The sequence below is a fragment of the Camellia sinensis genome, chromosome 12 (assembly GCF_055761805.1).
Source record: "Camellia sinensis isolate YWXY chromosome 12, ASM5576180v1, whole genome shotgun sequence".
NCBI classification, from domain to species: domain Eukaryota; kingdom Viridiplantae; phylum Streptophyta; class Magnoliopsida; order Ericales; family Theaceae; genus Camellia; species Camellia sinensis.
In genome coordinates this window covers 136,743,547-136,758,512 of record NC_138972.1, presented here as the reverse complement: position 1 = coordinate 136,758,512, position 14,966 = coordinate 136,743,547, and the positions used below count along the sequence as shown (strand labels likewise).

Below are 14,966 nucleotides of genomic sequence, written 5' to 3'. Positions count from 1 at the left end.
TATAGGAGAGGTGTGAGGTAGATGAGTGGTGGTAGTGGATGGTAGTGGAGGTGGTGGGTGGTAGTGGAGATGGTAAGTGTGTTAGGTTTAGTGGAGTGGATGTAGTGGGTTAGGTTAGTGGGTTAGGTTTAGTGTACATTAACAAAAAAAAAACTAATGTGTATATCCATTTTATGAAACAAAACAAAAGCATCATCTCTACATTTTTCAATGGATATAATACCTGACAAAAAGGAAAAACGTTGGAGAGAGAGATATCACAACAGATAATAACTTTGCAGATGTCTGAATCTAACATCACAAATCTTGTATGAATTAAAAATGGTTAATTACAAGTAATAATAATTCAGTTCTGGTGTGGGTCTCACTCATCATCTACAAGAACAAATTGCTCCAATTACAGACCAACCACACCTACAAAAATCTTTTACCTTCTTCCCTACCATGAACTCATGTCAAAAAATCCTCTTTCCATGTGAAATTTCATCTCAAGAAATTCACTACAAGTTCTACCGTGCCAGGTACCAATTAATATCCAGTACCACCGTATAATTATAATCGCCCTGAGTCAGTCTTCTGGAAATTTGAGACAGGTGTATAGAAGAAGGCTTACTTTTGTGTCTGTTCGATCTTGGCTCGAATCTTCTGTTCCAACACAGATATATCTGTATCGAGCCCAAATATTCTGTTAAGAGCCTGCATATTCTCGAGTATCTCACTCAGAGTCTGAGAGTCACTTCCATCACATCTCAGGTGCTGCATCGGACCATGAAGTAGTTTGTTCACTATACCCACACTAAGATCGTAAACCGCCCCCTTTTTCTTCTTCGTGATATCATCTCCCATCTTTGACAAACACTTGTCCACCTCGGAAGCCCTAATTCTTTCAGCATATGCCCTAAGCTTCTTGATTGTCGGAACAGTCTCAAGCGAATCCTTCCATGCTTCAAATTGTTTCACTTCCTCCATAATAATCGCCTCAGCTTCTATTGCTTTTCGGATCCGGTCCGCCTTGTTAGCCGCCACGACTTCCTTGAGATCATCCACATTGTAAATACATGAAGTTTCAAGATCCGAGACACACGATTCCACATTTCTAGGAACAGCTATGTCAATGAAAAGCCTCTGCCCTCCGATTTGATGGTTCACTGGAGGGAATGTCTGAACATGCTCTTTCAAGAACAATGGTGTTTTTGAGGCAGTACAGGTGAAAATAACATCAGCTTCAGCAGCACATGCCAGCATTTCAGAGAGGGGCTTATAAATAATCTCAACTTCCTTAATATCATTGCGAATAGCAGTAACTGTGTCCTCAGATCTGTTGACAACCACCATTTTTTTGCAACCCTTCGCGACTAAGTGTTTGATTACGAGTTTCCCCATCTTGCCTGCTCCAACAACCAAAACTCTAGGATTGGCAAAAGATGGTTCCGGAAGCTTCATCAGGGCAAGATCTACAGCAGCTGAACTAACTGAAACTGACCCTGTTGATATATTAGTCTCGGTTCTAACCCGCTTTCCAACGGTGATTGCGGTCTTGAACAGCCCACTAATTTTCCTGCCAAAACCAGGGACTCCCTGTCCAGTTTTTACAACTTGTTTGACCTGAGCAAGAATTTGACCTTCTCCTAGAACAACAGAATCTAGCCCAGCAGATACTTCAAAAAGGTGGTTCGCTGCATCTTTGTTATACAGCAGAAAACGGTGCTGACTAAGCTCTGAAACAGGAACTCCACTTATCTGCCAATAAAAACAAAATTATGGTCAGTTCAACATTTTTATCTATATGTTTTATTTTGTAAGTTTTAATATTTCTATTTACAGGAGCCTTAGCTTGGTGCCAACTTCTCTATACGTGTCCTTTCACCCATTTTGCAAAGCAAGAAACTCAAAAAGACCATTTGTGAAGGCTCAAAGACTTGAATAAATCACAAGCTCTTTATTACCCCAATGTTATTACGAAGGGAAATCAGAGAGTGGATGAGTGTACCTTTGACATCCATTCAGTTACTTCTTTAACCCCGCGATTCTGAGAAAGGGCCACGACATATATCTCCATTCTGTTACAAGTGCTAAGAACAGCAGCTTCCTCTATATGATTAAGAGCGCAAAGCTCACTAATCGCTTGAGGCCATTGTGCTTCGGGAATGGAAAGCTTTTCACGTATCTCAACTGGTGCTGTGTGAACATTGAGTCCTATGGCCACGACACTGCTTCTATCCTTTGTATATCCTGAGAGAAAAACAGAGTATACATATTTGAACAATTGTGCCTTTAATTAATATTCCTCATGACAAGTTAAAAATGATGATTGGAAGGATAATGCATATAACGACAAACATAATGCATGCTAAAAAATATATATGAAATATTGAGGTCAAATATTGTATTGCAAACCACAAACTATTGTCAGATAAAATTGAGGGTCATGAAGAGGTTAAAGATGACGCTGCCATTTGTTTGGATTAGCTTTAGGGAAATAAAGTTCCCAACGTTAATGGGCGACAAATAAGAATACTTGAAAGCAGATGAAAAAGAGGACGCTGTCACTTGTGTTAACCAGATAAAGATATTTTCTGAGTCGGTTGAGGCTATGATCCATTAAAGGGTTTGAGAACTATGTTTAGAGGGAAACAATCTCCTACTCTTCTTGATGGATAGTTATATATTGAATGAGAATATATACAAGTATGAAAGTATAACAAAAATAAATGTAACGAATGCATGAGAATGTTACTTGAGAGAGAGAGAGAGAGAGATTGCAGGGTAAATGTCGTTTGACAAGTACGGAAAAATATCCCATAAAAGTCAAACAAATATTGCATGTGATATGTTTCTCTTACAAAACATGAATTCATGTAATTCTATCAACTCCTCATCTCACAATTAATCCCCTGTTTCATGCAAGGACAAAGTATATTGAATTAATTACCATCTTGTTCAAGAGAAAGTTGCATTAGGGGGCATTTGTTAAGTCATTTGTTTTGCAAATCTGTAAGTTTTAAGCAAGCCTAAATATCATGTTTCCATTTTAACTTCTATGAGAAGTATACTTGTTAAATGACATAACCCATGCAATCTTATAAATGTATTATTGAATGTTTTCATAGTAATATATATCTTTATTCGATAAACAACTGCCCTACACTACACCCAAGAAGAGTAAGGTATTGTTGCCCTTTAAATATTATTTCTCAAACCCAAGGTACCTTCGGTCCTTCACTTAGTAAGCCCCTCTTCAATCCTCTACTAAATTATGCTTGCCCCGGTACTTAGTAACATGGACAAAGACAATCTTTGGATGTTGTTGTGACACTTTCGTTAGGTTCGGTTGACTTGGTCAATGACACAAGCAAGGAGTTGACAAAGGAAAGCAACCCCATGTTATTTGACTTCATTGTTATGAAAGATTGATATCAATTATCTACAATTTTGTCTATGAAAACTAACAACTATGGTGATCAAAACATGCTTCCCTGGATAAGGGAAGCTTATTTGTTATAAGTTGTCACATCACTTCTCTCTATATTTGTTACAAGTTGTCACATAACTTCTCATTTCGTAAAAAGCTAATAAGCCAAAAAAAATAAGCAAACCCCAAACCAATGTGGGAAAAAGCATTAAGGATTAGTTTTCTTTCTAGCACAAAATTGATACAGGGACACAGTAGGTCTATGAACACAGAATAAACAACATTGAAGAAAGTAAAACATTTATACACCATGCAAGCTAAAAATTCCTAACAAAATTAGCAAACTGAAGCCAAAATCAGGAAATTCAAAGAATGTAGAAGAATGGACTCACTGTCGGCCGCAGACGTCTTGAGCATCTCGAGAGCAGAAATACTCGCAGCCTTCGATTCGATCTTATCATCGCGAATCAAAGCGCCCGAAGGAGCAACATCGCATTTAGGGATGAACACGAACGCTCTCTGAGACGCCATTGTTATGGCCTTCGACGGTTTATGGAAGCGAGAAGACGAAAAAGGCACGGAAGAGGAGAAATTGTGGAGATGGAAGAGGCTGGACGAAGACTCCATGGTTGTGGTTGTCTTGGGAAGAGCAATAGAGGTAGCGAAGCCACTCGAAGACGCCATTCAAGCGATGAATTTGCAAGAATAGCAGCAGAGAGCGAGCTTCGAAACCCTAGGGCTATATATATGTGTATGTATCAGAGGAGGTGGAGAAGATGAATTGGGGAAGAGTTGGTGAAGAGGGAGAGGTTTAGAGAGACGGGGATTAGTTTCAGAAGTTTCAACGAATTTTTCAAAGTGGGGAGGGTCGGGTTTGGTTTGGTGCGAAATATTTGACCGAAGCAAAAAAACAAAAACAAAAAAAAAATGTGTAGTGGAATCGAAAAGTGCAACTGTAGACGCGTTTCGTGACCACACGCCACTCACTGACTTTCCTCGATTGGTAGGAAATGGAAAAACGTGAAACGCAATTAAAAATAAAAGAATTGTTTTGAATGGTTTAAATAAATAGATTTTTATTTTTTATGAAAAAATATATAATTTAATAGAGAAGTAATATAATTTAAATAAAAAATAATATAACTTAAATAAGATAAGCAGATATGTTAAAATAGCACCTGCCAAATAATCCCTAAGTAAAATTTACAATATAGTGTGGGGATGTATTTTCTGGATACCAACACGTGGCATGGTGACGCCGACGTGTCAGCTGAGGTGCCACGTGCCCTGGTAGTTAAGCCGAGGTAATCTCGGAGAAGCCGAGGTCATCTCCGAAAATATCGGAATCCGAGATAAGGGACAAGAGTCCTAAGACAGAGAGGGGACTTGACCTTGGATAAGGATAAAACTCTTAGGGAGTTTATCTTTATCCCTTAAAGAGTCCAGAGGGGACTTGACCTTGGATAAGGATAAAACTCTTAGGGAGTTTATCTTTATCCCTTAAAGAGTCCAGAGTAAGCAGTAAATTGGAGTTCATAGAAGTCATACTTCCAGTGGGATTTGGATTGAGTATATTATAAAAGAGAGGCACCCCGTGGGTCTAAGGTATGCAATTTATGTTTTGAGTATTCAATTTAGCACTTGATTTATCTTTGAGAGATATACTGACTTGATCGTCGGAGTGCCCCGGGTGGAAGAACCACCGCCGGAGCTTTTTCTTTCTGTTACAGGTTGCTAAAGCCATCTATTCTGCCTGTGCTCTCCAGTTGATCACTAAACGGGCAGTGTGGTCAGATTTTCACCCACACATATAGTGATAATTACATAGATAGTTTTAGGCTTATTTTGGAAAGTATGAAAAAAATCATTTTTTTAAGGGTTTTTTTTTTGTTGAAAAAAAGGTGTAAAAAAATAAAAATATAATGTGACTCACATAAGTCAATAAGTCAGTAAATTAAATTTTTTTCCAATTGTCATAATAGTTAATAAAAAAAAAACATTTTTACAAAGATTACAAAACATCTGAGGTTACAAAACATCTGAGTAAATTATACTAACTTTTCTTGTTATTTATAAAAAAATATATTAATAACATTTATTTAGATTAAGTGATTTAGAGAGAAAATAAAAATATATATATTTCATATTCTTAATCACTTGTTTGAATTATTAAAGAGGAAAGCAATGTGGAGAAATGGATACTTCTCTCATAACTCACTTTTTGAGGTAGAAAAAAAAAATGGAAAGATTATTAATTTTGTATATTATTAAAATTGCCCATGATCCACCTATAAAAGAAATAAAAAAAAATATTGTACAAGGTCATTTTGGTAATTTGGTAAAATAACTTGTAAAAGTTTTTTTTTTTTTTCCTTTTATGTAATTTATCCAAATAAGATTGGGGAGAAATTACTACATTTTCTTTCCAACATAACAAAATAAAAGGGAAAAAAATTATTTTCTTTTATTTCTCTCTTAATTATATTGAGCTTGCTTGAAATTTTAATTCATATACCATTTATCCTATTTTTCGTCAATAATTTATCAGCTATATTAATAAAAAAAGTACTTTTTCATAAATTCCTTTTTACCTATTTATATTCTATTTAGTCCATTTTATTTTCTTATATTTCAATAAATCTTATGAGTGACATAGTTACCAAAATATTCCTAATAATATTCATATTTACAGTGTGAATGTTTACACCATCAATATAAATGTTAATATGTCAATGTGAACATTCACACGTCAATGTGAATATTCACATTGTAAAATATAAATATTCACATTATCAAATTTCAAACCGTTAAAAAAATATATGTAAGGGTATAAATGTTCATAAAATACCTTAAACATGAGAATTACGATTTGGTAGATCAAATGTCCAAATAATAGGACTTATTAAAATATAAGAATATCTTATAGACTAATTGGGATACAAAACTTGAAAAAGGATTTTCGAATAAATTTCTCTATAAAAAAATTATACTATCATATATTTTACACAAAAATACATACCTTATAGTGTTTATTTTTATATTTCTGCACAATCAATATTAATTTCATTCAATTTAACCTTATTTAAAAAATATATAAACGTAATTATGTATAAAACTGACATTATATTTTATTAATTTAAAGGATGTTAGTGTAATTTATTATTTATAATTTATCCATGAACTAGGTAATCACAAACTGTACATGAAAATTCTCCGATAAAAAAAAAGAGTAAATTAGAAATACACTTATTGAGATTTATTTAAAATATAAATTATTTTATATGATTTTAGAAATGACATTCCATTTCTTGAAATTTTCAATTTCATAACAAATAGTTTATTTTGTTAATAAATCATCAAGTTAATTAATAATTTTTAATTATGTTAGAAATTTATTTCAATTAATAATTTAGATAATTTTATTATTATATGAGAGAGTAGTTAAAAATTTTATTTTTTAATTAATTTTATTAAATAAAAAATTATGATAAAAAAAATATTTATAATTTTTTATATTTAGAGGAATAATTTGTATTTTAAACGAATATAGTCAGCCTATTTGTAACTTAAATAAAATAAATAAATAAATAAATAAAGTGCACAATTGTGAAAAGGCTGACTTGGTGAAGCTTGAAACAGTGAACATTATCCCCTAGAATCGGTCTATACGCAAATTTAACAATTCCAATTGTCTCAGATGGGCTCTCAGATCCTCCAAATCTCTCCCGGTTCATATTTTACAACCCTAATTTTCAATCACAACCCTCTCCCTCGATCACTACTAGCCGGTAAAATCCACAACACCCAACTCACACGTTGTTCTTCAAAACCCACAATCAACCCCATGGTTTCTCCATCTAGGGTTAGTAGTGCGGTAGTTCATCGGAGCAAGAGAAGCTTCAGAGGCAGTAGCGTCGTAGCCATGGCAACACCTGGTTCGGCTCGGAAATCAGAGGAAGAGTGGCAGGCAATTCTTTCACCTGAGCAATTTCGGATTCTGAGGCAGAAAGGAACAGAGTATGATACTACAAAATTCTCTGCTTTATGTTTTGGCATGATGTTTTGATTGAATTGCTGTAGATTTTTTTTGTTTGTTATGTCTTGAATTGGGTCTTGTGGTGGATTTATTTTATTTGTGTTTGTTTGATTTTGTCAAACCATTTGGTAAATACAATTTAGTTATTTATTGGGTTAGTGGTTCTTCTTACTAGTACTATTACATTTACTTGTATTTTGGTGTTATGATTGTTCTGAAGATCCATTTGCCAATTCTTGGCTTACTCATTTAGAATTTTGTTTGATATATGTGTGTGTGCGCGCGTGTGTGTGTGATTATTGCTTGGTGTGCGAAGGAAAAATTAGGGAAAAGGTATGCTTAGATGAAGTTAGGGGTGCAACTCGGGTGGGTTTGGTCAAGTTGGGAGGTTGTCCAAGTTGTGCTGATACCAGTCCAGACTCAAATTATAACCCGAGGTTGCATGCCCAAGAACGACCCGAGTTAAACCCGAATTGTAAATGAATTTCAATGTTGTTGTTGTTGTTGTTTTTTTTTGTTTTTTTTGCAGCTACACTATTAAATTATTAAAAATTGACTCTATTTACATTTTTTTTTTTATATAGAAAATCATTAATACCATCAAAATAAATAATTTATATAATGTAAGAGAGATACCGCTATAGTAGTCCTTACAAGTTATGAGTGAAAATAAAAAAAAGTAAGATTTTATGTTATTTGTATATATAATATATATTCAATAAGATTTAATAATCTAAATTACTTTTATGTCATGTAATGACTAATAATTTATATGTATATTTAATCTTTTTATATTTCTATATATGTATAATTTGAGTTTCGGATTGTTCGGATTGTTTGACGTCTTTGTCCAAGCCTGCCCAAATTTAATTTGGGTTTTTAAATTTTTGCCTAAGCTCATACTGAATTTAAAAATATATTGTCCAAGCCCTATAAAAATTCGGGCTGGGCTCGGGTTGAGCCCGCCCAAGTTGCACCCCTGGATGAAGTAAATGACTGGCTTTGCATAAAGTGGATATTGGTTGGTATGATATCCCAAATGTACGTAGTTACTTTCGGACTGCATTACTGGTTTTTACAAAATGTACCAACACTTAACGTGCGCTTAACTAATACATTAACAAGCCGGTTTATTCGGGATGTTGACCTTCTTTCATTTTAATGTTTCATTTATCACATTCTTCTGAGATTACATCTTGACTAATTTTTTCTTCTCGGTCTACCTTTCTTCTTCCTCCTTTATTTTTATATTTTTTATGATGTTCCTTTTGCTCTTTCGATTTTGTCTATTCTTTTTAGTTTAATTTCATACCATTGTCTAACTAAACCCTATTTTTTCATCTCTCTATGTCTCTTTCAGTTGGGACATACGCACCATGTAACTGTTTTTCCGCTTTTTATTTATTTATTTATTTATGTTTTGATAATTTTTATTTTATTTTTTGGTGGGATATGCCCATCTTATGAGTTGTGCTAAATTTCATGTCCATGGTTGTTAACTTGAAGTTTCAATGTCTGAACCAAATACATGTTGACGCATTTGGCTGTCAGGTAGCTGAAACTTGCTATAGTCTTTTTGAACAAGTTTGTGCCGGTTCAGTTTGTTGAGAGTATGTCAACTAGATGATTACATTTTCAATACCAGCAACTTTTCACAATAGATGATTTTCCTTATCTTGCTTGCAGTTGGTGTTACTTCTGGCTTCTCACCTATAGTTGCTTTCATGCGTGTTGTCAATTGTAAATCTAGCTCACGTTGTAATTATTGGATAGTTTGATATACTTTGTTGGGCCAATTTCATAAACTTTTGGGATAATTGGTGACTTAACATGGTATCAAAGCTCAAGTTGGGGGAGGTCTTGGTTCAAGTCCCTCTGTTTGCATTTGGTTCCTGTTTGCATTATTTATTCTCTCTACACTAGAATATAGATCTTTTAAAAAAATTGGCCATGAAAAAAAGAAAAAAGAAAACAAAAGATCACTTCAAATAGTGAGTTCAGAATATACTTGCTAGGCTTGAGATATTGCCATATTAGTCGAATCCCATATGTAATAGTCAATCCAGTTGACCTTTTTGGTTAATTTATGTCCTGCATCTTTAAGCACAAGGCAAACCTCAAGGCTCATTACATAGCATTGTGTTGTGTGCCTCATGCTAAAGAGATGACATGGTTATCAGGTAGATGTGTACACTTCAAAATTGGTGAGGTAGTTAGGTGTGTTAAAGAGATGACATGGGTATGAGTATTAGAATACGCACTAGATTCTCCTACAGCTGCACAAGTACTGCCCAAGCTTGTCATTTAGAAATGAAAATTACATGCATAACCTTCTAGTTCTTGGTGAAGCTTTTTTATAGACTGTTCATTGGATACATAGCTGAAAGCCTGAAACTTCTTATGCCAGACATTAGGGGTGTTCACGGGTCGAGTCAGCTCGGTTTTAGTGCTAAACCGCCACCCGACTCGACCAGTTTGGGTTTCAGAAATTGGGACTCGAATTCAACCGTGAACTTGTTGAAGCCGACAAGAATCGGGTGTCTCTTTAACGGTCGGTATTCTGTTCGGGCAACAAATATCCGACCCCAGTTTCCAGAGTCTTCGTCCTTTACCAAACACAACCTAAAGCATAAGGAAGACAGATTAAGGAACAAAGTTCCAGAGAGTGAGGGAGGGAGGTTGAGAAGGGAGATGGGCAAAGGAGGTTGAGGATTGAGAAGAGCGGCCTTGGAAAGTGAAGGGAGATCGGAAAGGGAATAAAGGAGAAAGGGGTGGAAGTGGGATAGAGATGAGGTTGGTGTGAGAGAGAGAGTGAGAGAGAGAGGGAGGTTAGATGTCACTGCTCATTTTGAGCTCTTCAATCTTCATTTTATCAAGCATGATCACCATTTGTCCCAGCTAATCACTGCTGATCGCGGCCCATGTTGCTGTAGATTTTCTCTTCGAAACTCTCTATCACAGCTTCAAATTATTGCTTCACCATTTGGTTGCCTATCTGTGAATAAAGAGAAGGTTTGTGAAGAGAGAGAACAAAAGCTTCTTGTTTGATCTTGGAATTGGAAAAAGAAAATATGTTTGTGAAGAAAGAAAAAACCCCAACATGATTTGATAGATTTGATGATTCACATGGATTGTTTTCAACTTTTAGTGATAAAACAATAAGGTGATAAATATAAAAAGTCAAGAACTAATAAAAAGCTGCCAGCTATGTTCAGTGATAAGGTTGTAATATGGAATATGAATAGAATGAAGCCACGTATGTACTACATAAAGCTCGGTTGGATCAGTTTAGGTGGTTGCTTATTCCTTGCATCCGTTCACCAACTGTAACATGGCGATTTTAAATTACTTGCAACCGTTGCCGACCGCATATGCTGATGAAGCCGACCGTGACACGTCGGTTAGGCTCGGTTCGGTCAAGTTGATCGGGCCAATCTGTTTTTTGAACACCCCTACCAGACATGCTATGCCACACTTGGGCAGATTAGGGTTTTGATATTTCATCCATGACACTTTCTAGATTTTGATGGCACTTGCATCACAAGGCAGTGTTGAACTGGATGTGTGACCAAATCCTTGTGACAGAGATGCATTGTTTGAATGTTTAAGCTGCACCATACAAATTCAATGGGGAAGTGTGTTTTCTTTGCGTCGTTTTTAAAAAAAAATGACGCTGAGGCTCATCGTGTGGCAGGCAGAGGAGGTTTTAGGAGAGCATGCTCACAGACACGACACTCGTTGGACACTTCCTCATGTCCAAACATGTCTTATTTTTACAAAATTTCTAGACTTGAAAGCCAACGTCTTTGTTAAGAGAAGAAGAGGGAAAGAAGGTAAAATCAAGTTGAATGCAGTAAGAGAGATACAAAATCGTGCAGAACTGAAGTTGAAGCCTGAGATAGGTGAGAAATGAGTGGAAAATGTATGTGAAATCCAATGCACCTGCTGGATTTTTTGAGTATTTGAACATAAATTTTCCTCTTTAAAAAGGAAGTTCTACTCCAAAATAATAATCTTATGAATTTTTTATTTTTTATTTTTTTGAAAATTTGAGGAAAAGAATAAGTTATACAGAAAACAAGAAAAGACCAAATGTGCTTCGTTTTGAGCTTGTTTTGGATTTATACAGGTTGAATGAATGAATAAGTTATACAAGTTTCATGTGTCAACTCTCAACAAGTTTTTTCCAACAGCTATATGGATGCAACATGTGGCTGACTTTGCGGTGAATATTTCTGAAAGAACTGAATTATTTTCTGTTATACATTTGTGTACAGGTCTTGACATAATTGCCCTCTGTGCAGGTATCCAGGTACTGGGGTATATGACAAGTTCTTTGGCGAGGGAGTGTATACCTGCGCTGGATGTGGAACTCCTCTCTACAGGTCCACAACTAAATTTAACTCGGGTTGTGGTTGGCCGGCTTTCTATGAGGGTCTCCCTGGAGCCATAAATTGCAATGTCAGCTCGTGTTCCTCTTATGTTTGTTTGGGTGAATTTTTTTTTTTGCATTTTCTGGCGTTTAGTATGATGGAAAACAAAGGTCTAATGGAAAACGATTTTCATGATTAACAGAAAACAGGTTCATTTGGAAGGAGATTTTTTTCCACTTTTCAAAGGTGAAAAATGTTATCCAAACTAAACTCTAACCAATGCCACCCCACCCCCACCACCACCTTTGCCACTGCCACCATCCCTCCACCACCTCTACCATCTCACCACCCCACTTCCATCACCACCCTACAAGCACCACCACAGCTACCATCTCACTACCCCACCTCTGCCGGCATCACCACTACCTCCACAACTGCACTGCCATACCACCACCACCCCACCACCACCACCACCTTTACCATCCTAGCACCACCACCCTGCTACCACTACCATCTCCACCCCCCACCTGCCTCTGCCACCCCACCATCACCACCACTAATACAATTAGTATCAAGATTGCAACTAAACATAGAAAAACATTTTCTACAGAAAATATTTTCCCTTTCAAATATATTTTCTACTAAAATAAATGGAACTTTATATTGCGCCTGTTCATCTTACAATTTCTCGTCTCCATTGATTTTATTCTTATAATAAACAATATTGTCATGTTTCCTCAGCCGGACCCAGATGGAATGAGAACTGAGATTACATGTGCAGCTTGCGGTGGACATCTCGGCCATGTATTTAAAGGCGAAGGCTTCCGAACACCAACAGATGAACGCCACTGTGTCAATAGTATTTCACTCAAGTTCATTCCTGCAAATTCTTATTCTTCTATTTGAAAAGGCTTCTAATAAAGTGTCTTTGTTCAAGATTATATGGTCTGTATCTCAAACTTTGTAATTATGTTGTTTTGTGCCAATAAATACTGATCTTCTTCGCTCTGTGAGCGAAGTCTTTGGTGTGATTATACTTTTGGACAATTATGCATTTTAACATTCTTTTGGCAGAGGCTCCAATTGCTTTGGATAATAGCAGTTATTCAATAAGTACTTGCAAAAATATATGGAATGCAATGAAAAAAGAGAATCTATTGATCACTTGAATGAGTACTAAAAAAATATATAAAAATATGTGGAAGAGAAAGAGGAAAAAGATTACCTGAGAAGGAGTTATATTCAAATTATGTAGAGGAATATAAAATGTGAAAAGTAAAATTACTTTTTATTTTATTTTTATTTATTTTCCTTAACTTTAGTTCTTTCATATGGTAGTTTTTATACTTGGAAATCATAAATTATACTAAAAAAATATATAAAAATAAATTTGTCGCTAGTTCACATATAAATGTCACGCCAACATTTTGTTGGCTTCATTTGTGTGAGTGGTCTATGTTATATTATCATTTCAGATATTAAAATTTTATTAATATTTAGGATGAGATTACTAGTTTGATTTATCTTTTGATTGACATATGTTAAAAAATTATTTATTATTTTTTGACAAAATAAGTAAAAGCATAATTGTCTTGAATTGAAAATAATAATTTAGAAGTTATAAAAAAATAATAATAGTTATTAAATGCATCAATTTTTTTAAATTCTATAGAAGTAGGAAGTAAAAAGCAATTAAAAAGGTAGTATCAAATTTTATCTTAATTTTTTTTTTTTTTTTTTTTTTTAAAGTCAGGTTTTCAAGAACACCAAAGTGGATGCGCTAGGGTTATGGTCTGTGAGAGAGAGAGAGAGAGAGAGAGAGATGTGGATGGTTGGACAAATAGCAAAAGTTGCTCGTGCGACCAAATAGGTCCGATAAAAATGAAAAAAAAAATAACGTTTTGCTGTTTGGGTCGAAAAGTTAAAATGATTTTTTTGCCATCAAATTATTAGGTGATTCTACTTACAGCATTATTTCTTTTTACATCCTTTATCTCATTACTCTATTAAAAACAACAACAATGATTCATCTCCCCTTTTCCCCCCACCCCCTTTGACCCCCTCTCTCTCTCATTGGTTACATTTTCTTTTTCTTTTTCTTTTTTTTCCTGCTCCTCCAATCACCACCCGCCACGTGGCAAAGGGGGGGGTGAGGGGGTGACCCCAAAAGGGGGTCCCAAGCATTATTCTAAAAACAAATGTAATTTCCATTACACTCTCAATATATTATGAAAGTTAATCCTAAGTTAATTATTTTATCTCTTTACACCACTAATTTTGATAACACGGTACTAAATAATTTATATTATTGTGATGTTATGATGCCGGAAAAAATAGATCTTTCCAGCATTTTGTTGCTATATGTTTACAAAGACACTTTCTTTCAAACAATGATTTTTTAATTTGTGATGGGTCTGTTCGGTAATACAATACTAATTAATTACCGGACAATATTTTTTTTCCTAGCATTATGTTGCCATCCAATTTGATTATATAATAAGAAATTAATTCGGACTACTTGTGAAGTGCATATTCAATGATACATTGTTATATAAATGGAATAACTCTAATGTCATGTTGCTAAACTATAATAGAGTTGTCTAGGTCCCGTTGTTGTACATTGAAAGATTTAGGCTCTGTTTGGTTGTGTTCTGGAAATGTGATTTCAGGTGTGTTGTTGAGTTGTGTGTTTGTTCACGGTTTTTAAAAATCAATTCCACGCTTTGCTTTGAAAACTTTGTCACCCGAATGTCCCCTCGGTTGACCCCCAGATGTCCCACGGGACGTCCCCGCCAATGAAATTTTTTTTGGGTTGGAATTGACACATGTTATGTTTTATATATTAAATAAAAAATATTTTCCGAATTTTTAATTTTTTTTATGAGTTTTGTATAGAATTTTGAGTTGTGTGTTTGGATATGAGTTGTTAATTTTTGTATCAAATATCATATGTCACATCAAAAATTTCTCACTCAATTTAAAATTCTTTTCAAAACTCATAACCAAACAAATTTTCTACACACAAATTATAATTTCAAAACTCACAAACTTAAAATACAACTCATATTCTTAAATTATATTTACAAAAATCTACCAAACGCAACCTTACTTTTTCCTTGAAGCATCTATAAAAAAATTTATAAAT

At 34.8% G+C, this 14,966-nt stretch overlaps 2 protein-coding genes across 3 annotated transcripts; one reads left to right on the top strand and one right to left on the bottom strand.

Moving 5' to 3' along the window:
• Positions 1 to 274: 274 nt before the first annotated feature.
• Positions 275 to 4,330, bottom strand: LOC114323330 (glutamyl-tRNA reductase 1, chloroplastic). The gene is made up of 3 exons (XM_028270901.2): positions 3,805 to 4,330; positions 1,991 to 2,232; positions 275 to 1,740 (listed from the first exon to the last, which is right to left on the bottom strand). The coding sequence occupies exons 1-3, from the start codon at positions 4,094 to 4,096 to the stop codon at positions 610 to 612; spliced, it is 1,665 nt and encodes a 554-aa protein (XP_028126702.2). The 5' UTR covers positions 4,097 to 4,330; the 3' UTR covers positions 275 to 609.
• Positions 4,331 to 7,010: 2,680 nt separating this feature from the next.
• Positions 7,011 to 12,855, top strand: LOC114323329 (peptide methionine sulfoxide reductase B5). Of its 2 annotated transcripts, XM_082899975.1 has the most exons (4): positions 7,011 to 7,429; positions 11,753 to 11,909; positions 12,024 to 12,067; positions 12,563 to 12,855. In XM_082899975.1, the coding sequence occupies exons 1-4, from the start codon at positions 7,110 to 7,112 to the stop codon at positions 12,579 to 12,581; spliced, it is 540 nt and encodes a 179-aa protein (XP_082756101.1). In that variant the 5' UTR covers positions 7,011 to 7,109; the 3' UTR covers positions 12,582 to 12,855. The 2 variants fall into 2 exon arrangements, with proteins under 2 accessions (XP_082756101.1, XP_028126701.2); XM_028270900.2 differs by lacking the exon at positions 12,024 to 12,067.
• Positions 12,856 to 14,966: the final 2,111 nt, after the last annotated feature.

What these genes read in the sequence shown, in the direction of transcription:
- LOC114323330 (XM_028270901.2), bottom strand. Translation starts at nt 4,096, where the DNA reads ATGGCGTCTTCGAGTGGCTTCGCTACCTCTATTGCTCTTCCCAAGACA. An exon ending in CAAGACGTCTGCGGCCGACA is followed by an intron (nt 2,233 to 3,804) that starts GTGAGTCCATTC and finishes TTTTTCTCTCAG; the next exon opens with GATATACAAAGGATAGAAGC. An exon ending in TAACTGAATGGATGTCAAAG is followed by an intron (nt 1,741 to 1,990) that starts GTACACTCATCC and finishes TTTTATTGGCAG; the next exon opens with ATAAGTGGAGTTCCTGTTTC.
- LOC114323329 (XM_028270900.2), top strand. Translation starts at nt 7,110, where the DNA reads ATGGGCTCTCAGATCCTCCAAATCTCTCCCGGTTCATATTTTACAACC. An exon ending in CTGAGGCAGAAAGGAACAGA is followed by an intron (nt 7,430 to 11,752) that starts GTATGATACTAC and finishes CCCTCTGTGCAG; the next exon opens with GTATCCAGGTACTGGGGTAT. An exon ending in CTGGAGCCATAAATTGCAAT is followed by an intron (nt 11,910 to 12,562) that starts GTCAGCTCGTGT and finishes ATGTTTCCTCAG; the next exon opens with CCGGACCCAGATGGAATGAG.